This window comes from Canis lupus, chromosome 4, assembly GCF_003254725.2.
Source record: "Canis lupus dingo isolate Sandy chromosome 4, ASM325472v2, whole genome shotgun sequence".
Classification (NCBI taxonomy): Eukaryota; Metazoa; Chordata; class Mammalia; order Carnivora; family Canidae; genus Canis; species Canis lupus.
The window spans coordinates 8,041,270-8,068,552 of record NC_064246.1 but is presented as its reverse complement, the minus strand read 5'-3'; the positions used below and the strand labels follow the sequence as shown (position 1 = coordinate 8,068,552).

Below are 27,283 nucleotides of genomic sequence, written 5' to 3'. Positions count from 1 at the left end.
AGAACTTTGTTACAAGGCTCCACTGACACACAGAGGAACCTGGCTGAGGCAGTTTCCAGAGAGGCAGCCACTTCCCAGCAGCAGCTCCACACTGTGGACAGGAAGCATGGGTCTTTGGTGAACAGCTTGGCATCTTGGCCACAATTATCTTGGCTACTTAACAGCTATGCAGCCTAAGCTAAGTTTATCATTTTCCCTAAGCCTGTTTTCGATCTATGAAATGGGAATAAAAATCCAACCTTTTCTGCTACATGTCTGTTTCTGTAAGGAAAATTAGCCCATATGTAATTGGTAAACCAGGTAATGTTACCCCTGAGAGCAGAAGTACCATTGGTAACATTGTGTGCCACCACATGATAGCAACTGAATGCAAAATCCACAAGTGCAGTTTGTGGTCAGCCACATATCTTCAGCCCACATTCTTTCTCCAGGCTCATCCCAACACATGCACTGTCTTGGAATTACTTACTGCAGAATTTTCCCTGATTTCTGTGCATTTTTACCTTGTCTCCATAAATCAGCAAACTCAACTTTTCTTTACATCCCCTTCCATAAAGCTGCCTTCATTCTTTCAAATTCTTATTTTGAAATAATTTCAGACTGACAGAGAAGTTTCAATAATAATACAGAAGTTCCTATATATCCTTTACCCAAATTCCCTAAATGTTAACATTCACCACCTTTGTTTCATCCATCCATCCATCCATCCATCCAACCATTCATCCTGTTTTTTTTTTCTGAGTTGTACACATACTACTCCAGGAATCTCTAAATCCTAACTGTGTATTTCCTAAAAACAAGGACATTCTCTTACACAACTAACTCAATGATCAAAATCAGGAACTGTACATTCGAGACAATCATTTTTTTCCCTAAGTTTTTATTTAAATTCCAGTTAGTTAACATACAGTGTAAGTTTAGTTTCAGGTGTAGAATTTAGTGATTCAACACATACAACATTTGGTTCATCACAAGTGTCCTCATTAATCCCCATCACTTATTTAATCCATCCCCTACCCACCTCCCCTCTGGTGACCATCAGTGTGTTCTCTATAGTTGAGTCTATTTCTTAGTTTCCCTCTTTATTTCCCCCCTTTATGTTGTTTGTTTTGTTTCTTAAATTCCACATATGAGTGAAATCATATGATATTTGTCTTTCTCAGACTGACTTATTTTGCTCAACATAATATTCCCTAGTTCCAACCACATCAGTGTGGCAAGATTTCGTTCTTCTTTGTGGCTGGGTAATATTTTTTTACATTATATGTACATGTATATATTATATACATTATATATAATATATATTATATATGTATATACACAAACACCACATTTTTTTCAGACAGAGAGACAGCATGTGAGGAGGGACTTGCTCATTCTTTCTGGCTGAGTAATATTACATTACATATATATGTTATATACACATTATATATATTATATACTACATATATATTTTTATACTATATGTATACTATATATATATATATATATATATACACGCATGCACACACATACCATATTTTTTTCAGACAGAGAGAGTATGTGAGGAGGCGCAGAGGGAGAGGAGGGGAGAGAAAATCCTAAGCAGGCTCCATGCTCAGTGCAGAGCCTGATGCAGTGCTTGAACTCAAATCCCCAAGATCATGATCTGAGCCAAATCAAGAGTTAGATGCTCAACTGACTGAGCCACCCAGGCACCCCACTATACCACATCTTCTTTATCCAATCAACAGTCGATGGACATTTTGATTCTTTCCGTAAGTTGGCTATTGCTGATAATGCTGCTATAGACATAAGGGTGCATGTATCCCTTTGAGTCAGTTTTCTGTATCTTTTGGGTAAATAGCTAGTAGTAAAATTTCTGGATCATAGGGTAGTTCTAATTTAACTTTTTGAGGAACCTCCATACTGTTTTCCACAGTGGCTGCACCAGTTTGCATTCCCACCAACAGTATAAGAGGGTTCTCCTTTCTCTGCATCTTTGCCTACATTTGCTGTTTCCTGTGCTATTAATTTTAGGCATTCTGACTGGTGTGAGGTGATATCTCATTGTAGTTTTGATTCACATTTCCCTGAGGATGAGTAATGTTGAACATATTTTCACGTATCTGTTGTCTATCTGAATGTTGTCTTTGGAAAATATTTATGTCTTCTGCCCATTTTTAAACTGGATTATTTGTTTTCTGGATGTTGAGTTTTATGAGTTCTTTATATATTTTGGATACTAACCCTTTATCAGATGTGTCGTTTGCAAATATCTTCTCCCTTTCTGTAGGCTGCCTTTCAGTTTTGTTGATTTTTTTCTTCACTGTGCAGAAGATTTTTATTTTGATGAAGTCCTAAAAGTTTATTTTTGCTTTTGTTTCCCTTGCCTCAGGAGACATATCTAGTTAAGAAGTTACTATGACCAGTGTCAAGACATTACTGCCTGTGTTGTCCTCTAGGATTTTGATGGTTTCCTGTCTCACATTTAGGTCTTTTATCCATTTGGAATTTATTTTTGTGCACGGTATAAGAAAGTAGTCCAGTTTCATTCTCTTGCATGTTGCTGTCCACTTTTCCCAACACTATTTATTGAAGAGACTGTCTTTTTTCCATTGGATATTCTTTCCTGCTTTGTCAAAGATTAATTGTTCATATAGTTGTGGGTTCATTTCTGGGTTTTTCTATCCTGTTCCACTGAATGATGTGTCTATTTTTGTGCCAGTACCATATTGTCTTGATCACTACAGCTTTGTAATATAATGTGAAGTTCAGAATTGGGATGCCTCTGGCTTTGGTTTTCATTTTTGACATTTCTTTGGCTATTTGGGGTCTTTTGTGGTTCCACTCAAATTTTACGATTGTTTGTTCTAGCTCTGTGAAAGATGCTGTTGGTATTTTGACAGGGATTACATTCAACGTGTAGATTGCTTTGGGTAATATAGACTTCTTCCAGTCCATCAGCATGGAATGTTTTTCTATTTTTTTGTGTCATCTTCAATTTCTTTCATAAGTGTTTTATCATTTTCAGCGTATAGATCTTTCATTTCTTTGGTTAGGTTTATTCTTAGATATCTTATGGGCTTTGGTGCTATTATAAGAGGGATTGATTCCTTTCTTTCTCTTTCTGCTACTTCGTTATTGGCATTTAGGAATGTAACAGATTTCTGTTGGTTAATTTTGTATCCTGTGACTTTATTGAATTCATGTATCAGTTCTAGCAATTTTTGGTGGAATCTTTTGGGTTTTCTATATAGAGTATCATGTGATCTGCAAATAGTGAAAGTTTGACTTCTTCCTTGCTGATTTGGATGCCTTTTATTTCTTTTTGTTGTCTAATTGCTGTGGCTAGGACTTCCAGTACTGTGCTAAATAACAGTGGGGAGAGTGTACATCCCTGTGTTATTCCTGACTGTACAGGAAAAGCTCTCAGTTTTTCCTCAGTGAACATGATATTAGCTGTTGGTTTTTTATACATGGCCTTTATTATGTTGAGATATGTTCCCTCTAACCCTACTCTCTTGAAGGTTTTTTATCATGAATGAATTCTGCACTTTGTCAAATGCTTTTTCTTCATCTATTGAAAGGATTACATGTTTTTTTATCCTTTCTTTTATTAATGTGGTATATTACATTGATTCACTTGCAAATATTGAACCACCCCTGCAGCCCAGAAATAAATTCCACTTGATCATGATGAATGACTCTTTTAATATACTATCGGTTTCAATTTGCTAGTATTTTATTGATAATTATTCATCAAATTATTTCTGCTACTTCATTATTGGTATTTAGGAATGTAACAGATTTATATTGGTTAATTTTTGTATCCTCTGACTTTATTGAATTAATGTATCATGAATATAGTATGATCTCGATTAAATTAAAATTTTCTCTTTTCAGTGGAATCTTTGTCTGGATTTGGTATCAGGGTAATGTTGGCCTTGTTGAATGAATTTGGAAATTTTCCTTCTTTTTCTACTTTTTGGAATAGTTTGAGAAGAATAGGTATTAATTCTTCTTTAAATATTTGGTAGGATTCACCGGTGAAGCCATCTGGCCCTGGACTTTTGTTTTTTTGGGAGATTTTTAAATTTTATTTTATTTTTTTTTAAAGATTTATTTATTTATTCATTCAGAGAGAGCACGCGAGAGAGGCAGAGACACAGGCAGAGGGAGAAGCAGGCTCCACGCAAAGAGCCCGACATGGGACTCGATACAGGGTCTCCAGGATCACGCCCTGGGCTGCAGGCGGCGCTAAACCGCTGCGCCACCGGGGCTGCCCTAAATTTTATTTTAAAGATTTTATTTATTTATTCATGAAAGACACAGAGAAGAGGCAGAGATATAGGCAGAGAGAGAAACAGGCTCCCTGCGGGGAGCCCAATGTGGGACTTGATTCCAGGACCCTGGGATCACACCCTGAGCCGAAGGCAGACGCTCAATCGCTGAAGTGCACTGTTGGGAGATTTTTGATTACCGATTCAATTTCTTTGCTGGTTATTGGTCTGTTCAAGTTTTCTAATTTTTCCTGTTTCAGTTTTGGTAGTTTATATATTTCTAGGAATTTACTCATTTCTTCCAGGTTGTCCAATTTGTTGGCATATAATTTTTCATAATATTCTCTTATCATTGTTTTTATTTCTCTGGTATTGGTTGTTATTTCTCCTCTCTCATTTGTGATTTGATTAATTTGGGTCCTTTCTCGTCTCTTTTTAATAAGTCCGGCTAGGGGTTTATCAATTTTATTAAGTTTTTCAAAGCAGCAGCTCCTGGTTTCATTGATCTATTCTAATTTCTTTAAGTTGTTATATCATTTATTTTTGCTTGCTCTAATCTTTATCATTTCCCTTCTTCTGCTGGCTTTAGGTTTCATTTGTTGTTGTTGTTGTTGTTGTTGTTGTTTTTTAAGTAATCTCTACACCCAGTGTGGGACTTGAACCCACAAACCTGACATCAAGACTTGCATGCTCCATCAAATGATCCATCCAGGTGCCCATATTTTTCTTTTTCTAGCTGCTTTAGGTATACGTTTAGATTGTTTTTTGAGATTTTTCTTGCTTCTTGAGGTAGGCCTGTGTTGCTATGTACTTCCCTCTTCTGACCCTTTTTGCTGCATCCCAAAGGTTTTGGACCATTGTGTTTTCATATTCATTTGTTTCCATGTATTTTTTAATCTCTTCTTTGATTTCCTGGTTGAACCATTCATTGTTTAGTAGCATATTGTTTAACTTCCATGTATTTGTAGTCTTCCCCAATTTTTTCTTGTGGTTGACTTCAAGTTTCATAATGTTGTGGTCAGAAAACATGCATGGTATGATCTCAATCTCTTTGTACTTGTCGAGAGCTGATGTGTGACCTAGTTTAGTACGTGATCTGTTCCGGAGAATGTCCCATGTGCACATGAAAAGAATGTATATTCTGCTGCTTTAGGATGTATGCACCCTCCCAAGGGTGTTGGGTAGCTCTGTTACATCCATCTGGTCCAGGTGTCATTCAAAGCCATTGTTTCCTTGTGATTTTCTGCCTAAATGATCTGGCCATTGCTGTGAGTGGAGTGTTAAAAATCCCCTAGTATTATTCTATTATTTCCTATTAGTTTCTTTGTGTTTGTTATTAATTGTTTTATATATTTGGGGGCTCCTATGTTGAGGGCATAAATATTTACAATGGTGAGATCTTGTTGGATAGTCTCCTTCATTGTGTTATAGTGCTCTTCTCCATCCTTGTTACAGTCTTTGGTTCAAAATCTAGTTTATCTGGGGTGCCTGGGTGGCTCAGTCGGTTAAGTATCTGCCTTTGGATCAGGACATGATCCCAGGATCCTGGGAGCAGGGAGCCCTCTTCTCCCTTTCTCTCTGCCCCTCCCCTTGCTTATGCTCTCTTGCTGTCTCTCAAATATGTAAATAAAAAACCTTTAAAAAATAAATAAAATCTAGTTTGTCTGATATAAGTATTGCTACTCCAGCTTTCTTTTGACAACAATTTGCATGATAAATGTTTCTCCATTCCCTCACTTTCAATCTGCAGGTGTCTTTATGTCTAAAATGAGTCTCTTGGAGGCAGCATTTAGATGGGTCTTGTTTTTCTATCCATTCTGACACTCTATGTTTTTTGATTGGAGCATTTAGTCCATTTACATTCAGAAAAATTTTTCAAACATATCTATTTAGTGACATTTTATTACTTGTTTTGTTGTTATTTCTGGAGATTTTCTCTGTTCTTGTCTTTGTCACTTTTGGTCTTCCCTTTTCACTCAAAGAATCCCCTTCAATATTTCTTGCAGGACAAGTTTAGTGGTTATGAACTCCTTTAGTTTTTATTTGTCTGGAAAACTCTTTATCTCTCCTATTCTGAATGACAGCCTCAGTGAATAGAGCATTCTTGGTTGCAGATTTTTCTCATTCAGCATGTTGAATGTATCATGCCACTCTCTGCTGACTTGCCAAGTTTCTTTGGAGAGATCTGCAGCTAGCCTTATGGGTCTTCCCTTGTATGTTAGGGACTTGTCTTTCTGCTTTTAGTATTTTTTTCATCACTGCTATATTGTGCAAACTTAATTACAACATATCTTGGTATTGGCTTGCTTTTTTTTACTTTGATGGGAGTTCTCTGTGCCTTCTGGACCTGGATGTCTCTTTCTTCTCCAGATTAGGGAAGTTTTCAGCTATAATTTCCTCAAATAAAATTTTCTGCCTCCTTTTCTCTTCTTCTGGGACTTGTACAATATAAATGTTACTATGTTTGGTGGATTTACTGAATTCCTTAAGTCTATTCTCATATTTCATAATTGTTCTTTATCTTTTTTGTACAGCTTCATTATTTTCCATTATTTTATCTTCTTTTTTTAAAAAAAAGATTTTATTTATTTATTTAGAGAGAAAGCAAGCATGTGCACATTCATGTGTGCAGGGTGAAGGGCAGAGAGAGAGAGGGAGAAAGAGAATCTCAAGCAGACTCTGCACTGAGTGTGGAGCCCAACACAGGGCTTGATTTCAGGATGCTGAGATCATGACCTGAGCTGAAATCAAGAATCAGATGCTTAACTTACTGAGCCACCCAGGAGCCCTCCATTATTTCATCTTTTTTTTTTTAAAGATTTTTATTTATTTGTGAGAGACAGAGACAGAGACAGAGAAAGAAGCAGAGACATAGGCAGACAGAGAAACAGGCTCCATGCGGGGAGCCTGATGCAGGACCCCAGGATCACACCCTGGGCTGAAGACAGATGCTCAACCTCTGAGCCATCAAGGTGTCCCTATTTTATCTTATATAGCACTTATTCATTCCTCTGCTTCCTCTCTACTTGTGTTCATTGCATCTAGTCTGTTTCAAATCTCAATTATTAATTTTTCATTTCTGATTATTTTTTAAACCCTTTTATCTGTACAGTAAGGGCCTCCCTGAAGTCTTCCATTCTGTTTTCAAGCCCAGTGAATTTCCTTATATTGTTGCTTTAAATTCTCCATCAGGCAAGGGTGTTGGGTAGCTCAGTCAGTTGAACATCCCATTCGTGATTTGGTCATGATCTCAGGGGTTGTGGGATTGAGCCCCACTTTGGGCTCCCTGCTTAGTGAAAGTCTGCTTGAGATTCTCTCTCTCCCTCTGTCCCTCCTCCTGCTCTCTCTCTCTCAAATAAATAAACAAATCTTTAAAAAAATTCTCCATCAGGCATATTGCTTACATGTTTCAATTATGATACTTAATCTAAAGTTTTTATTCAAATTTAACAAATTATCTCAGTAATTTCTTCTATAGCAAAGGGAGAAAAATGTTTTTCCTGGTTCAGGATCATGTGTTCCATTTAGCTGCCATGTCCATTTAAAAAAATTATTATTGATAGACTTTATTTTTAGCATAGTTTCAGGTTTAATGGGAGTTCCCATATACCTTGTCTTTCCTCCTCTTGTTCAGTTTCCCCCTTTATTAGCATCTTACATTGGTGTGGTACATTTGCTACAATTGATGAGCCAATACTGACATGTTACCCTTAATCAACATCCATAGTTTACATTAAGGTTTATGTTTTGTGTTATACATTCTACAGGTTTTGACAAATATACAATGACAGGTATCTGCCACTATAGTGTCATACAGAAGAGTTCCACTCCCTAAAAATCCATTATGTTCCATTTATTCATCCCTTTATCCCACATAGCATGTAACCTTTCCAGACTTAGCAAAGGTTTGTACTTTATTGTTAAAATTTACACTTAGCAATATGTGTTAAAGGTTCACCCACATCTTTTGTGATTTCTTTTGTCATGTCTTTTTTGTCTCCCCTAATCTGGATCAGTTCCTCAGCCTTCCTTTGTCTTTCATTAACCAAATATTTTTCAAGACTAGATGCCAGCAATTTCATAAAATATCCTCCTCTCCCTATCTTCACTTTTCTTTGTTTAAGGTAGTGTCCTATGTTTATTGAATTATTTACTTTAAGGAATTCAAAATGTCTTTTAAATTGTGGTAATATTTTTATTATAATTATTTATTATAATTACCAGTTCTAATTGATAAGGTTGCATTGGTTTTAAGTGATTTTACTTAATCCAATTTTCCCTGTAAATCTATTACTTTTAGTGTGCAATTATACAGAAGGCAAATTTTTCTGTAAAAAGGATCAAAGACAAAGTAGAGAACTGGAACTGGAAGACATGCAGAAAAGTTTTAATATTTGTATTATCAGAGTCCCCGAGGAAGAAACAAAATGATGGAAAGAGCTAGTATTTAAATCCATAATCCAAGAAAATTTTGTGGAAATACAAACACAACGGACTTTACACTGAAAGTGCTCACTGGATTCCTAAGAAAATGAACCCAGAATGATTAACTCTGAGACATATCCTAATAAAGTAATTAGATTCAAAGATAAAGTAAAATTTTTAATTTTAATTTTTAGTTTTACTACTTTTTCACTTTGCTATGCACTGATAACTGATATTAGAGTGTTTTTAATGTTTTGACAAAAAATTTTGATGGTCATGGAACAACTGTAACTTTTCCTATACATTATTAAGAATGTTTTGCCTGAGGGTGCCTATGTGGCTCAGTTGGTTAAGCAACTGCCTCTTGATTTTGGCTCAAGTCATGATCTCAGGGTCGTGAGATTGAGCCCTGCATTGGGTTCCACACTCAGCATGAAGTCTGCTTGTTTCTCTCCCTCTGCTCCTCCCTCTGCTTGCACATGCATGGGATCTCTCTCTCTCAAATAAATAAGTAAATAAAATGTTTACCCCCCACCAAAAAAAGCAGTAGGGGGTACCTGGGTGGCTCAGTTGGTTAAGCAGCTGCCTTTGGCTTGGATCATAATCCCATTTCTCTGACTTTGGCTGTAGCAACATTTTTCTAGATATGTCTCCTGAGGCAAGGGAAACAAAAGCAAAAATAAGCTATTGGGACTACAGCAAAAATAAAAAGCTTCTGCATAGCAACGGAAACAACCAACAAAACAGGGTCTGAAGGACTGAATAATGTACAGAATTGTTAGATCACTATATTTACCCCTGAAACTAATACAACACTGTAAATTAATTATACTGGATTGTTTTTTAATTCTGAAAGTTAAAAAAGAAAGAAGGGTTCAGTTCTGTGGAGATATTGAGAGATAAAAGTATAAACCCAAATACCAGTATATTAACTTATGAAAACTATAATTGGCAAAGTGACCAGATCTCATGCCCTATAGACAGTGAATTTTTAAATTTTGATTTCCGGTCAGAAGGTTGCTCAAGGAGTACAAGCAACATAATCTGCTAGCTGTGCACCTGGCATCCATTCTCCATCCAGCTCCCAAGATATCCTTCCTAACAGAGTGCCAATTTTGTTCATATGCAGCTTGTGTGATTACAGGGAATCTGATTCCATCCTCAGATTGGGAGAAAGGCTCTGTCTGGTCCACGCCCATAACATTAATTCTATATCCTCTTGTCAAATAAGTGACTGAGGGATGAAGTAAGCCAATCAATGAATGGCATGTCCATGTTAATAAGAACCAATGCAGTAGTGAGCATATGACCTTTATTAGCTTAATCAGACTGATGGGTCTGGTTCTCTCTCCACTCCTCTTCTCTTCTCTCTTTCCTTCCCCTCCTTTCCCCTCCTCTAGTAATAATAGTAGGAGATATCCAGAGGACAAAACTCATTCCCAAAGGTCAGAGCAGGGCAGCCCCGGTGGTGCAGCGGTTTAGCACTGCCTGCAGCCTGGGGTGTGATCCTGGAGACCCGGGATTGAGTCCCGAGTTGGGCTCCCTGCATGGAGCCTGCTTCTCCCTCTGCCTGTGTTTCTACCTCTCTCTCTCTCTAAATAAATAAATCTTAAAAAATAAAATAAAAACAAAAGTCAGAATAATAAAATTAAACACAGCCAGAGCCTTTGTTATGCTGTATCTGGAGCCTATCTTACACTTAGACTTACTGTTTGGTGAAAGAATACCTTTCCTTTTTTTTTTAATAAAAGATTTTATTTATTTATTCATGAGAGACACACAGAGAAAGGCAGAGACATAGCCAGAGGGAGAAACAGGGAGCCTGATGTGGGACTCGATTCCAGGACCCCAGGATCATGACCTGAGCTAAAGGCAGATGCTCAACCACTAAGCCACCCAGGTGCCCTACAGTACCTTTCCTTCGACAGTTTGAGAGTTCTATTACTTGCAGCCAAGAGCATCTTCCAAATACAACATACAATCAGTGCAAAAGATGTTTGTTTATGGCCCTTCAATTACTCTAGACAGTGTTGGATGCGCCCCCTCTCATGCCAATGTTCCTCCATTCAGGTATATTAATATCATTTTTTCTTTTTTTTTAACATCATTTTTTCCAGAGCAGTTTTTGTTTTATTAACTCAGCAATAATTAACTTTCTCTTTCTGCCTGAAGCCTAGAAGATGTTCTATAATTAAGATGACTTCATAGGGACGCCTGGGTGGCTCAGTGGTTGGGCGTCTGCCTTCAGCTCAGGGTGTGATCCCAGGGTCCTGGGATCGAGTCCTGCATTGGGCTCCCTGCAGGGAGCCTGCTTCTCCCTCTGCCTGTGTCTGCTTCTATCTCTCTGTGTCTCTCATGAGTAGATAAATAAAATCTTTAAAAAAAAGATGACTTCATATAATTAATACAATATATGTGTCTATAATTTAGGTCTCACTCACCCCATAATAGGACATACTCACATATCAGTTGATATGGACACATTCCAGGGTAAACATCATTTCATGTTCAACTATTTGGCTCAAATTAAGGTCTTCATACAGTCCATTCAAATATCCACTCTTTATATCTGAATCCGGCCCTGGTATGTCAGGTTCTCTTATTTCAAAGCAAGATACAACTACATTTTGAATAAATAAAACTTCACTGTAGTTGATTTTGACCTGGAGTTTTTCCAAGTCCAAAAAAATTGTAAGTGACTTTTTCTCAGATAATCTCCCAAACACAAATGTAATGTCACCCACGGGACTGTTATGAATAGATGCTACTAGAGTTCCAAGTACAGATTCCAATACCAGCAAATTTTAACATTCCTTGGGATTAGCTGTCCCTTCTGTCAACTTGGCTCCTACAAAGCAGTTGAACCACCATGAAATGCAGGATATTTTTGCATATGGCTGCCCTGACCTAAAGTTATCGTCAGACAACAGAGGCCTGGAACATTACCTGAATTTTTTTTCAAAGATTTAATTTATTTATTCATAAGAGGCACAGAGAGAAAAGCAGAGTCATTGCCAGAGGGAGAAGCAGGCTCCCTGTGGGGAGTCTGATGCGGGACTCAATTCCAGGACCCAGGGATCATGACTTGAGCCGAAGGCAGATGGTCAACCACTGAGCCACCCAGGCGTCCCAGTACCTGAGTGTTGACTAAAGATATGAGGTGAGTACTTTATGGCAAGAATTGAAACAAAAACAACAAATGGCAGGCACATGGATGTCTACAACAAGAAAGGCATAATAGATGAAGCACTGAATTCCAATGCCTTCATTTTATCCAGAACCCTATTAAATTAAGCAGAAGAAAAGCATTTTAAATGAATCAACAGCCAAGATTGTGAGGTAATAATAAAATAATGGTATTTATTGTGTACATACTGTGTATTAGGTGACATCATAGAAAGCTTAGATGTGTTATCTCATTCTATCCTCACCACAATTTTGTGAAATAGATATTGTTTTTCCTACTTTCCAAGTCTTAATGAAAATGTCCTAACCAAGTCCCACAGCAAGTAAATGCTAGAAATGAGAGCTGCTCCAAGGTCTGTCTGGCTCCAAGCTCTGTGGTGTCTCCACATTTCCAAGCAGCATTTATAGGCACTGCTTTTCATGGCAGGCAGAACCCCGTATGTAAGGACTTACATGGAGTTATGAATAGAAATTTTAAAAACCCTGAAGTATATAGATTTATAGTTACCTGCAACCCCAGCTTTTTAATTCTCTACAACAAATCCCAAGGCCTAGACGTTGTCTAGATTAATTTCATTACAAAAACATGATTGGGTGCCTGGATGGCTCAGTCAGTTAAGAGTCTGCCTTCAGGTCAGGTCATGATCCCAGGGTCCTGGGATCAAGTCCCACATTTGGCTACTTGCTGACAGCAAGTCTGCTTCTCCCTCTCCCTGCCACTACCCCCCTACTTGTGCTCTCTCTCTCTGTCAAATAAATAAAATCTAAAACAAAACACACACACATAATTGACAAATTTGAATTTAAGTGTTCTCTTTTAGAGGATTTTATAAATTATTAACATCAATTAATTTCTATAAAACTGAGAACACATTTTATTTTATTTAAATTCAATTAATTTGAGAACACATTTTAAAATTTGACATACCATAACAATTTGTCTCAAAAAAAGATGTGCCATTTATACTTCCACCAATAACACTGTACGAATATTTGCTTCCTCCTTACCCTTAGCTATGCTTTATCATACTTGAAAATTTTTGACAATCTGATAAGTATAAATAGTATTTTGTTTTAATTTGCATTTCTATAATTAAGGGTGAAGCTGAGTACACTGTCATTGACTTATTGTCCATTCATATCTGTTTTGCAGAGATCTGGTTATGTCTTTTGCTCATTATTCTTCAATATCAATCATTTTATTGTTAGTTATAAGCATTCTTTTTATAGAAAGGTAATGAACCTTTTGTAATGTTTCCCCCTTGTTATGTTTTTAAAATAACTGTTCCAAAACAATTTTTTTCTGACTTGTCATTTGTCTTATGTCCTATGTTTTCATTTTGTTAAAGAGAAATGTTTTAGGATTGTCAAATATATTAATTGTAATGAATAATCCCATCTTTCCCTCAACAATTTGAAATGTCATATGCAATATTTCATTAATTATTAAATGCAGGTCTTTTTGACATTTAAAAACCTCTAAAATCAGAATATGTCTTAAAATTGGTAACCTCTTATTACTGCTGTGATCAGGTGAAGGTATTGTCATTGCTTGTGTATGCACAAATTATTCATGGTTGTTAATATTGCCATCATCTCAACTGACTTACTTTATAATTAAGGGAAGAGAATTCAGTGGAACTTGGGTAGGCCTAGCCACGTCGACACATTACAAAGCCACCACCAGACCATACACTTTTTATATACATTAATAGAGTGAGCTGCGTTTATAGAATTTTTTTTTAAAAAAAATATTTTATTTATTTATTCATGAGAGAGAGAGAGAGAGAGGCAGAGACACAGGCAGAGGGAGAAGCAGGCTCCATGCAGGGAGCCCGACGTGGGACTCTATCCCGGGACTCTATCCCGCTGAGCCACCTGGGCTGCCCCTAGAATTCTTAATATTGCACTGTTCTCACGTTTCTCTAATGAATTCTACCTGATATTTACTGAGTTCCACTGAACATGATTTTATCTACAATTTTTGCAGTGACATTTATTGGTGAGATTGGGCTGTGTTTTTTTTTTTCTTTTTGGTGCTATCTTTATAAAATTTTGATGTAACAATATTGTGCTAATTTTATTAAAATACTGAAAGTACTCTTTCTTATGCAAAAACTTAAAAACAAGTGTAAAGGAATTTATTTCATTTATCTCTAAAATTTGTAATAAGAAGTGCTGAAACTAAGATCATGAATAAAAGTAATGAAATAAGATGTTATAACATTTACTGTGTTCCCAAACATGTGAATATAATAAATGATTATACTTCAATTTATATTCAGTTGGTATTGTGGTCATTTCAAAGATCTGGGACAATTTAAAGTCTGATGAAAAGAAGTGGCAATTTTCTTTGACCCTCCAATTTTAGTTTTTATTTTTCAATTTTTTAAAAAAGATTTTATTTACTTATTTGAGAGACCCAGGGTGAGAGAGAGAGAGCGAATGAGCAGGGTGAGGGACGGAGGGAGAAGCAGACTCCCACTGAGCAGAGAGCCCAATGAGGGATTTGATCCTGGAACTCCGGATCATGACCTGAGCCAAAGGCAGACGCTTAATCAAGTGAGCCACCCAGGCACTTGACTCTCCAATTTTTAATTTTCAGAGTTATATGGGAAGTATGCAATATTTTCTTATATGAATCTAGTATACATATATGTAACATAAATTTCAAAATATTGAGAAATCCATGTTTGAAAACCAGAATATTTGTGTTTTACCCTTTCCTGGAAGTTGGCACACAATATTAATAAATAAGTGAATGTTATAATTGTAATGGCTCTTAAATGCTGGAGCATCTCTTATGTATCACTTTGTATACATCATCTCACTTATTTACCATCGTATACAGATGAGGAGACTGAGACCCAGAGATATGAAGTGACATGCCTAAAAGCATGAAGCTTTAGCTCAGAGTTGGGAGAGCCAAGCTCAAACCAACGTTCATCTAATCCTCAAAACTATGTTATTTGGCTCCACTCTGCTACTTGTCAATATGAATCCTACTGCAATCCAAGAACATACTTTGGCTGCCAGTTCTTATCTCAAATATCTATAAATGAGTAGGGAATGTCTGAGGCTGAATGTGAACTGTGAAGAGCCACGCATTTTCTTGTTATATAGGTACCTACTCATCACTGAGAAGCAAGACAATTCATTATGAAATACTAAGTGTGAGAAACTATATTTTTACTAGACTTGAAAGCAACATGTGTATGGCAGAAACTCCTACTTTTATGGACTCATTTATGCCTTTCAAAGAGTGCTGTTGAAAATTAAATGTACACAGTTCATTTATCTCTCACGTGCCAGATAAGAGAGCATTTCTGTTTTCTCAGAGTTCTTAACAGTCTCACCAAAACCAGAGGCAGATTTGAGATTAAGACTGGATATTCTCCAGGTAGCATTAATCTGTCCATCACCTAGTTCTCAGTCAAAGCAACAGCATGACACACACTTGTAAAGTTGTGTAAACTTCAATGTGCTCTGAGGCAGATACGACTCGGCTCCCTGCAATAGTGGGCGAAACCCTTAGACACCAAACATGTGTCATATTCATAGGGAATTTGCAGAGGAAGTTTCTGCTTGGCTCATGTCATAATAGATTTGCTTATGTTGCCCAAACAGGCTGATTTATTCAGGGATTTACTAATTTACCCTTGCTAAACATGTTGATCAAACTTGATCTGAGCCAAGGAGAAGTAGGCCAAGTGGTTTACCACTAATATAGATAAAAATAAAATTTGTTTGAAGTCAGCTTGACTAATCACATAAGGAATTTGTTTTACACTTGTACACACCCTTCAACAGAATTTTCAGTTACTCAGACTTAAAATTAAGAAAGGCAGATACTTTCTATTGTAGATGGTTTAATGCATTTGAAAACATTGCATGACAAGAGTTAGATATAGATCCAAATCAAGTCAACATAGATTTATCACGTGGCCATTATATGCAAGGTACTGTGCTTGAAGAAGAAGAAGAGAAGGGGGAGGAGGGGATAAGTGAAAGAGAAGGAGAAGAAGCAAAAAGTAAAGAAAGAAAAAAATTATCTCCTTTGGGGTGGGGAGTGCCAAGTGTTTGATCTTTCTTAAACCTCTATTTCAAAGAGCCCAAGTCAGTGGTGCCCTTGTAAGGGTGAGTGAAGTTGGCCTGAGCTTCCAAATGACTGCATCTTTTAAAGTACCTTTCATCCAAGAAACTCACAACGTTTGACATTCAAGTATATGTTTGAAACTGAGGGAAATGAGACAATTTCTTCGAAGAGGAGACTCTTGGCTCCTGATATGGAGTATTGATTGCTGACTCTATCTCCTCAAAGCAGAAGTGACAGTGAAGCAAAGCTCTGATGATCCCACCTAAAAATTGTAAGAAACTCCAGTAGAGGTAGGTGTATTCATAAACTGGTGTTGAGTGTGGAGATGGCGAGCAGGGGCTGCAGCCTGGGGAGAACAGCCTCGGCCCAGAAAGCCAGACCAGAACTTTTCTTTTCTTTTCTTTTTTTAAAGATTTATTTATTTATTTATTTATGATAGACAGAGAGAGGCAGAGATACAGGAGGAGGGAGAAGCAGGCTCCATGCCAGGAGCCCGACGTGGGACTTGATCCCAGGACTCCAGGATCACGCCCTGGGCCAAAGGCAGGCGCTAAACTGCTGAGCCACCCAGGGATCCCCCAGACCAGAACTTTTCGATTCTATGCTTGCTTCTCCTCCAGTCTGCCTTGGGAAGATCACAGGGAAGTAACAGTTAGGCCCTCTGGTGTCTCAGAATACCATCAGGGCAGCCTAAAAGTTTGCTGGGGTGAGATGAGGTGCTGCAGAAGACAGGTCCTGTCTGACCAGACTTCCCTAAATGCTCACACCTGCACCCATTCCCACTCGAAACACTGGGATTGGTATGTCAAATTCCAAGAAGATTGTTTCTTCCCAGCACAGGAGTGTATTGCTGTGACTTAAGAGCAAATGCCTGACTAACCAGGAGTTTCCAGTGTGGTGGCAGAAGACAGGGTTGCAAACTGTTGCTTCTTGGTACCTGGGCTTCTCTGCCCTGAGGCTCATTTCCTCTATTATCTTAAAGTCACCCAGAGGAAGATAGACTGGGCCTGGGCATTGGCTCTTCTTTAATATATAGTCACCTAGAAAAAAAACAAAACTGGATAGCACATACCACATGAATTCGGAAAGCAGAATTATTGGTACAGATAGATCATGAATTTCAAATAAAGAACAAATATTCTCACAGAAGATATTACTAATATGAAGCTGGTACAAGAAGTAAAAAAAGAAAGAACAAGTAGAAATAACAGTGATGAAAATATAACAGGGCACACAATAATGATAATAATAATAGTAACAGATAGACTGTAGGTATTTTTTTACTTTGTACCAGGCAATACTCTATGCTCACATATTAAGTTCTCACAACAACTCTATGAGGTAGGTACTACTGTTATTTCTACTTTACAGATGAAGAAACAGGCACCAAGAGGTTAAGAAAATTGCTCAGGTTGGGGCTAGGATTTAAATACAGATACTCTGTGGGTGCTTGGCTGGCTCAATCGATAGTGCATTCAACTTTTGATTTCAGGATTGTATGTTTGAGTCCCACGCTGGGTGTAGAGATTGCTTAAAAATAAAATCTTAAAAAAAATAAACACAGATATTCTGCCTCCAATAAAACAAATATCAGATGGAGATAGCCCAAGCAAGAATTTATGAACAAGATCAATGGATGTGGTAGAGATGAAGTTTCATTCTTGCGTGGACAAGATTTAAGAATGGAGAATGGAAGTGATTCATAGCAAGTGGTAGGCTGCTGAGCCGGGTGGTACTCAACCTCTGCTGTTTCCCTCTGCACAGACATTGCTACATGGAGGAACGCACTCCACCAGCCACTGCTAAGATCCTAAATGAAAGTTCAATGAGATGTGTGAAACAACAGGAAATACAATTAAAGCTGAAGTTAATCAAATGCTAGTGGAAATTTGAGAACCTAAGAAAGAACAGAATGTTAAGATATAGCTATTCAAGACAAAGTTGGGACAATTTGTGAACTAAGATAACTGGAAGAGATTGAAACACGCAAAGTATATTTAGATCTACAGACTCATAATTATACTCTTCCCTCCCCCCCCAATTAAGCTCCTCATAGGTCACTGTTAGAGGACATAGTAAGGCAATTCATCATTTAGAAAACTGGTAAATAAAGGGAAAGAATCAGGCATTTATTCTGCCTTTCCTAAACACACTCTGAACTACTAGATGAGAGAAAGTTGTTTTTTAGAGAAGTATTCCACCTAATAAGCAGAGGAAACAACTGAATTGAATATTATTCATTTGCAGTAAATTAAAGGATCTTACCATTGCTCATCAATAGCTGTTAACATTACACAAAAAGAAAAAAACTTTATGTGCTTCCTCATAGAAGATAATACCATCTTTGAAATAGTTTTGCCAAAAAATTTAATCTGAAGCTCAGAAATTACCAATACACAGAACATTGCATATGAAGAGAGGGGAGCATGTTAAACCACACCATGGAAGTGCAATCAGCAAAATCTACTGCATATGTAATCTAGTTTTTCAATAAACAATTCTACAGTGCATTTTGTGGTTAAAAAAATAAGATGCACAAATAAAGAAAACTTGTCATAGCTCTTCAGTCACGACAAGTAGAGATATTTCGGCTTGACTAGTTTTACTGATTGTATATAATTTGAAGATGATTTCAAATGACAAGAAATAAGCAGTACATTTAAATATCAGCTCTTAACAGTTTAAAAAAGTGTTTTCCTTGCCTCCTTTTCTAAAAGTCTATTATTAGCATAGACCAGTGGCTTACATAGGGACCGGTAAATAAGTAAACATGCTTGTTGTTCTATATTTCTATCATCTGTTCCAAAAGATCAAAACAAAAGTAAAAATACTCTAAAAATATTTATTAATAAAAGTAATAAAGAGCCACAATTTGATTGGCCTACAACTAGCCTAAAAGCAATGCAAGTCAGAATGTAAAGCAGTGATATTTTAAATAGCTGAAAAAAATAACTACCAGCTTAGAATTCTATATCCAGAGAAAAAATACTTCAACAAGAGCAAAAAAAAATTTTTTAGACCAACAAAAATTGATAGAATTGGCCACGAACAGATCTGTACTCAACACCAAAAAGCCATATAATCTGATTAAAAGATGGGCCAATGGGGGTGCCTGGGTAGCTCAGACAGTTAAGCATTCAACTATGGATTTCAGCTCAGGTCTTGATCTCAGGGTTGTGAGTTGGGATCCACAATGGGCATGGAGCCTACTTAAAAAAAAAAAAAATATGAAAAAAAGAAAAAAAGCTGAGCAGAGGACCTGAATAGATGTTTCTCCAAAAAAGACAAAAAGGTGACCAACAGATACATGAAAAGATGCTCAATATCACTAATCATCAGGAAAATGCAAATGAGATATCATTTTACACCTGTCAGAATGGCTAGAATCAAAAAGACAAAATACAACAAGTGTTGGTAAGGATATAGACCCACACTAAAGGAAATACTAAATGTTATTATTCAGGCAAGAGAAAATATAATCCCAGATAGAAAACTGGAAGTGCAAGAAGAAATAAGAGCAGTGAATATGGTAAATATTTGAGCTAATCCAATCAATACTAATTACCTAAACTAATAATAATAATATTAATCAATACGAATTACCTAAACTAATAATAATATTAACATTATATAATTAATAATTATGGAATTTAAAATATATAAAGCAATTATGGTATGACAGCAGCATATAAATCAAAAGGAGGAAAATGGTACTTGGTCAAGAAGATGATAAAAATAACAACAGTAGGTTTTGATAAATCTAAGGTTTATGCTGCAATCTTTTTTTTTTTTTTAAGATTTTATTTATTTATTTGAGAGAGAGAGAGGGAGAGCAAGCATGAGTGGCAAGGAGGACCAGAGAGAGAGGGAGAAACAGACTCTCTGCTGAATAGGGAACCTGACACAGGGCTCCATCCCAGGATCCTGAGATCCTGACCTGAGCGGAAGGCAGCCGTGTAACTGACTGAGCCACCCAGGCACCCCTATGCTACAATCTTTAGGGAACCACTAACAGAAGAGTAAAATATATAACTTCAAGACTAAGGAATGGAAGAGGGCTGGGGGAAAATAATTTTTTAAAATTAAGTCATTCCAAAAGAATGCACCAATTAGATGACACGGATTAGATGAAACTAATAAAGAGCAAACAGAGAGGAGGTAGATTTAAAGTGAATGTGTCAGGGGTGCCTGGATGGCTCAGTCAGTGGAGCACGAAACTGTATCTTGGGTCGTGAGTTTGAGCCCCATGATGGGCGTAGAGATTATTTTAAAAAAAAGTTAATTCAAAGTGAATATGTCAAGGGGTGCCTGGGTGGCTCAGTCAGTTAAGCAACTGACTCTTGATTTCAGCTCAGGTCATGATCTCGAGGTCCTGGGATGAGCCCCATGTCAGGCTCCCTGCTCACCAGGGAGTCTTCTTAAGGATGCTCCCTTTCCCTCTCTCTCTGCCCCTCCCACCGCTTGTTCTCTCTCTCTCTCTCTCTCTCTCTCTCTCTCCCTCTCTCCCTCTCTCTCCTTGTCTCTATAAAATAAATATTAAAAATATAAAGTATGTTAGTAACTACATTAAATGCAATTATATTAACTTGTCCAATTAAAATACAAGGATATATGCATGAATAAAAGAAGAAAACCCAGCTATATGCTGTTTATAAGTAAAATAAAATAAAATATTAGGGTACAGAAAAGCTAAGAGATGGAAAGAGATAATGCAAACCCTGATCCGAAGAAAACTTGTTTACTGCTATATTAATATATAAAGTTGATTTTATAGCTAAAACTGCTACTGAAGATGAAGATGTTCACTTCTTGATGAAAAATCGTTCAATTTAATAGGAATACACACATACATCTATGTGTGTGTATAATCCGCATATAAATATATATACTTTGTATGGAACTAACTTGAATATGTAGATTGTTTCATTGCTCATTGGGTGATCAGGCTTTGCTGCAATAACCAATATAAGGAACAAAAGAGGAGACACCACTAAATATCCTACAGACATGAAAAAAGACAATCAGGAAGAATTTTGTGCTAAAGAGTTGGAAATTTGGATAAATGGGCAAACTGCTGGCAAAAAGTTACAAAAACAGACACAAGATAAAGCACAAATATGAATAGTACCATAATTATCAAAGAAATTCATAATATAAAAACCTTCACACACACTCACAAACACACACAACTAACAGACTATTTATTTTAGTGATAAAGCAAAGCCCACTGACATTTAAGGAACCAATAATGCCAGTATTACAGAAATTCTTCCAGAAAAATAAGAAAAAAAGAACCATCCCCCAATTTTGTTTTATGAGGCTAGCATCATTTTGATTCCAAAACCCAGTAAGCAAAAATAAAGGACAATCTCTCTTATAAAAGTAGATACAAAAATCCTAAACAAGGGATGCCCAGGTGGCTCAGTGATTGCGTGCCTGTCTTTGGCTTGGGGCATAATCCCGGAGTCCTGGGATCGAGTCCCACACTGGGCTCCCTGCATGGAGCCTACTTTTCCTCCCTCTCCCTATGTCTTTGCCTCTTTTTGTGTCTCTCATGAGTAAATAAATAAAATCTTAAAAAAAAAAAACCCTAAACAAAACAATAGTAATGCAAATTCAGCTTTGTTTAAAAGGTTAATGGATCTCAACAAATGAGTTTGTTCCTGTAGTGAAAGCCTGGTTTAACATTTGCTATACTGAATACTGAGACTTAATACAAAATTATGATAAGTTTAACAGTGTAGTATATGGAGACAATTTATGACAAACTATATACAATAATCAATTCCAAGTGGATTGTAGCTTTAGGTGTGAAAGACAAAACAGCAAGGCTTCTAGAAATTGATACAGGAAAATATCTTCATTACTTTGACATAGGGAAACACTTTTTAAAAAAGATTATTTATTTAGGAGAGAGAGCATGCATGCAAGTGTGTACAGGGAAGAGGGACAGAGGGAGAGAGAGAAGCAGACTCCACACTGAGCAGGGAGCCTGAGGTGGGGCTCGATCCCAGGACTCTGAGATCATGACTTGAGATGAAGACGTTTAACTGACTGAGCCACCCAGGTGCCCTGGGAATCACTTCTTAAAAGAGAAATAAAAAACCCTAGGCATAAAGGAATAGATCATTAAATTTACCTATAATAAAAAATAAAGACTTCTATTCCTCAAAAAGACACCAGTGGAAGAGTAAAAAATATCCCAAAGAGTTGAAGAAGATACTTTCAATACATATAACTGGCAAAGAACTTGTGTGCAGAATAAGCAAAACAAAAATCTACAGAGCAATTTTTTTTTAAATATCGAGCATGATTTAAAAATGGTCAAGAGACTTCAATAGGTCTTTCATATGAGAAAGACCAAATGACCACTGAACATATGAAAATACACTTCATCAGTAGTCATCCAAAAGATGCAGGTTGAAGTCACAATGAAATTTAAGATATATTAATTATAAAATAAATCTCAACAAATTTTAGAGTTGGTCTCATAAAACAGGAAATTAAAAATGCTGCCTCCAGAATTCAAAGACCCAGCAGGTATTGTACCAACCTCTCTGATATTGTAGGCAAAAGGTAAAATATTTTTTTTTGTGACATGGGTGAAAATACCATGACCTAGTCTCTATCTACTAAAGGCATAATTTCTGGGATGTGGTAGGGTCTTGTATCTTCACAGATTTTTATTTTCATGCAGTAAATATGTGTCATACATGGCATCTGTGGGCCTGCTGTTTCTGGATCCCACTGGCATGCCATCATCAAGGTAGTAAATTAATGTGCTGTCCTGAAGAATAACAAGCCAGGCAATCATGTGTGGCTAAGAACAAAAGCTAAGTATCCTGAGCCAGGATCATAAATGTGTACTGCTGTCCCTATCAAATGCAAGCAAATGCTTCTGCTATTTTCTTAAATGATTTATATCTATTAAAAACAACAATATTACCCTTTATAACTCACATTATCTACATTTCCTTTAAAATGGCTTGTTGTAGGGCGTCTGGCTGGCTCCGTCAATAGACCATGCAACTCTTGATCTTGGGGTCATGAGTTTGAGGCCCGTGTTGGGCATAGAGATTACTTTAAAAAATGAAAAAATAAAATGGCTTGTTGCACTACCTACTTGTTTCCTCTAGAACAACTCTCAGAGCACTCATGGTCCCAGATGGCCATATGTAATAACATTTTGCCATTATGTATTGTGGGCTGCTCTCTTCCCATCCTGGATTATAAAATGATTCCCTTTTGTTTCTTTTACTTATAACCAATACTGTATTCTCTACAAATCCTGCAATCCACTCTGTGGTTATGATTTCTAAATCAAAGTTGTTATGTGGCAAGCAATAGACACTAATTTAAACAAAATTAAAGAATTTATTTGAGGGATGCCTGGATGGCTCAGCAGTTGAGCAGGGTGTGATCTCACAGTCCCAGGATTTGAGTCCCACATCGGGTTCCCTGCGGGGAGTCTGCTTCTCCCTCTGCCTATGTCTCTTGCCTTCTCTCTATGTCTCTCATGAATAAATAAATAAAAATGTTTTAAAAAGGAATTTATTTGAGATTCTGATAAGCAGCCAGCATCAAAATAAGAAATGAACAATGGGGCACCCGGCTGGCTCAGTGGGTTGAGGGTTCAAGCCCCACATTGGGCAAAGAGTTTACTTTAAAAAAAATAAATAGGGGATCCCTGGGTGGCTCAGCGGTTTAGTGCCTGCCTTTGGCCCAGGGCGTGATCCTAGAGACCTGGGATCGAGTCCTGCGTTGGGCTCCCTGCATGGAGCCTGCTTCTTCCTCTGCCTGTGTCTCTGCCTCTCTGTGTGTGTGTCTCTCATGAATAAATAAATACAATCTTAAAAACAAATAAATAAATAAATTAAAAAATAAATAAATAAATAAATAAATAAATAAATAAATAAATACATACATACATACATACAGGATGAACAATGAATCCTTGGGGAGGATAGGAACCAGTGCAGTTTCAGGGAAGTCATGGGCCTGCAAATGACTCATCTAAAACTACCTTTCCTCCCAGGGTGTGTCTGTTTCAGAGTTAATTCTAGAAAAGAGAAAAGATTAATTTAGGATTATATGGCGTAAGAACAGGTGCCTAAAGGAAGTGATATTAGTAGGTAGGGCAAAACAACATATTATGTAACACAATAATATAATAACATAATAATACATTCAATTACAAGCCAATTTTTGGACATATGAAAAATTAAAAGTTTGTGTGTGTGAGAGAGTGAGCTAGTGAGTGCATATGCATGCCAGGGAGCAGCAGAGGGAGTGAGAATCTTAGGATCCAGGTCCAGTGCAGAGCCATGGGTCTCCATCTCAAGAACCTGAGATCATGACTTGAGCTGAAATCAAGAGTCGGATGCTTAACTGACTGAGCCACCCAGGCACCCCTTAACATATGAAAAATTTAGAAAATGTAGGGATGGGAACACACCATGCTCCACTAACCAAAGATATTCACTGTTATTTTTTCTCTAAGTAATATTTTTCTCAGTAGATTAGGAAAAATTTTGTAGATAAATTGAAACAATCCAAATGTATATGCAGATTAAAATTACCAATAAACATGCAAATAGACATAAAAAACCTGATATTTTAGCAGTATTCATGCTTTCATTAAAATTTTTAAAGTGAAAAATGTTTTTTTTCTGATTACAAACATATACATGTGGGTTACAGTGCAGAAATATATGCAACATAAGCCAAATGTTTCCTATAATTCTGACTGGAATCTGATCTAGATACTCAACTGAAGCTTGTATTTGCTAGGAACTTAGTGGGCAGTCTGGTCCTCAAGTCTATGTGATCTAGAACCATTCTGATTATTACTCCTATTCTATGGTTTGTCATAATAATTATGCTTAGTTTGGTCTTTAGATGTTTCTTCTGGCTATTACCTAGGATCCTATTAACCTAATTTCAACGGCAGAATCACCTACCTGCATCCTTTGATTACCGAACACAGTCACTATAACACTTTGAAAATTCTGATCCATCTCTCACCATTGTACTTTACTTTTATTTTAATATTTTATTTTTTATTTACTTATTTACTTACTTATTTAGAGTGAGCAGGGGAGGGGCTGAAAGAGAGAGAGAGAGAGAGAGAATCTTAAGCAGGCTCCATGCCCAGTGCAGAGCCTGACACTGGGCTCCATCCCATGACCCATGAGATCAAGACCTGAGCCAAAACCAAGGGCTGGACACTCAACTGACGGAGCCACCCAGGTGCCCCCATTGTACTTTCCAATGCTGTAATGGGGAAAATGTATTTAGAGTTCTCTTACTGAACATTAAAGGATGAGTGAGTAGATGGATTTGATAAATCCAATCTAGCATTCCCATCTCCCTCTCTTTATTTTATAAAAAGGAATTATTGCAACTTCATTCCATTTAGTGTTGGTTGCCACTGGGTCAGGTTTCAGATAACTGAGTAAGCAAACTATTAAAATCACTCCCATCTGCTTGAGCACCTATTAGCAAATTTGATTCTATCTAAAATTCTTCCCTATTCCCTAGTTTAACACTCTCACAATGCATTACTTGGCTATTCTTCAGAGGTTAGGCATAGAAATAACAAGTCTTTTGTTTTATGAGCTTTCTCCATTAGGGAGTCTTCTCCCATTAGGGTTTGACTTTGTAATTGACTCCAGGTGCCTGCTAGGATGTGATCATAATAGTAGACACAGAGGCAAAGGGAAGTGATGGGAAGGAGGCATAAAGCAATTTGGCCACCTCTTATGAGGTAATCATCTGAGGCAAGGTCATTCATTATAAGATCTCCAAGCCATGCAGGAACATCTTTATCAGATGTGTGGATGAGAGATTACATTTCTGCTTGCAAGGAATGCTGAGTGGAATGCGGTGCAATCTAAATCATCTAAATTCTTCTCTATGCCAATTCTTGGGATCTTCCATTCTATTCCATTTAGCGTCCTAATTTTGCATGAGGTCTGGTGATTCTGTAAAAATCAACTTTCTTTGTTTTAAAGATTTATTTATTCATTTTAGAGAGAGAGTGTGTGTGTGCACATGGTGGGGAGAGGCAGAGAGAGAGACTCTCAAGCAGACTCCCTACTATACTGAGCACAGAGTCTGACATCAGGCTTAATCTCAGGACCATGAGATCACGACCTGAGCCAAATTTAAGAGTCGGATGCTTAACCAACTGAGCCACCCATGTGCCCCTGTAAAAAGCAACTTAACCTTGAAATTTGCAATCCACAGGATCAGAATTTGAGTTTGAATATTTGTGACCTCAGTTCCGAGGTGGTTAATCTAAAAGTTCTTTTAGCACAGTTAAAGATAGCTCCCGATTCTCTACGCTGAGCCAAGAATTTTTGTCTCAAGTCTGTTACTAGCTTTCTTTAAAGTTCTTCAGAACTGAAAGAAGGAACAATACACCTGTCACCCAGTCTTCCTTCAGCAGGCACTTCATTACAGTTGGCCTAGGTAGTAATTTGAGCAACTCTTGACTCTGTGTGCCAGAGACTACCCATGAAACACTAATCCTCATGCCTTCAGATCCCTCTAAGATCAATAACCATTTCCTTGAGGATCTGTGCCCTGAAACTGTTCCTTGTAGCAATTTCTGTGCCAATCATAGTTTTTCTTTGTAACTATACAACCCTTTTTAACTAGTTTATCAGAAAAGGAATTTGTTCAGGGATTTTGGACTGGTCTCCTAAATTGAAGGAGTAATTTTAATAAGAAGAAGGTACTTTAAATTCAAGCACAACCCTTGAAATCTAGTCATATGATTTCATACTTAGAGATTATCCTAAGAGTGCAGTTGTTAGCCCCACCTGCTCCCTCAAACACTGGAAAACACATTTAAAAAGTAAACTCTGGTCTTCACTAATAATTTCCTAAAAGGGCAGCATACTCCCACCTGACTCTGATTATGTTCACATTTACAATAAAATAAAAGTATTTTATAAATATATATATTTGAGTATAGGTGACATACAATGTTACATTAGTTTCAGGTGTACAACATAACGATTCAACAAGTTTATATATTATGCTGTGCTCACCATTTGTGTAGCTACCATCTGTCACCATACAAGGCTATTACAATATTATTGACTATGTTCCTTACACTGTGCCTTTATTCCCATGACTTATTCATTCCAAAACTAGAAGCCTGTATCACTCACTCGCATTCATCTGTTTTGGTTACACTAGCGTTTAAAAAATGCTTTCTGTGATAGCAATCAGTGAGATTCGTTTTCTTTTTTAGAGAGGGAGAGAAAAGGAGGTGAGGGGCAGAGAGAAAGGGAGAGAATCTTAT

General features: G+C 37.1%; 1 protein-coding gene across 5 annotated transcripts in view; it reads right to left on the bottom strand.

Moving 5' to 3' along the window:
- LOC125754941 (uncharacterized) overlaps positions 1-27,283 on the bottom strand; it is a 45,507-nt gene that overhangs the window by 10,017 nt on the left and 8,207 nt on the right. The window contains exons 2-3 of one of the 5 annotated variants that reach the window (XR_007410099.1): positions 23,894-24,028; positions 15,759-17,009 (exon numbers count right to left, since the gene is read on the bottom strand). The exons of 1 other annotated variant lie outside the window; for it this stretch is intronic. Coding sequence is in view for 1 of the 4 variants with exons in the window: in XM_049108928.1 (XP_048964885.1) it covers positions 16,723-17,009 (287 nt within the window). In the remaining 3 variants the exon portion in view is untranslated. Of the gene's footprint in view, positions 1-8,929; positions 9,341-15,758; positions 17,010-23,893; positions 24,029-27,283 lie in introns of those variants that run through there. 3 more of the 5 variants (XR_007410100.1, XR_007410103.1, XM_049108928.1) reach the window with 3 other exon arrangements.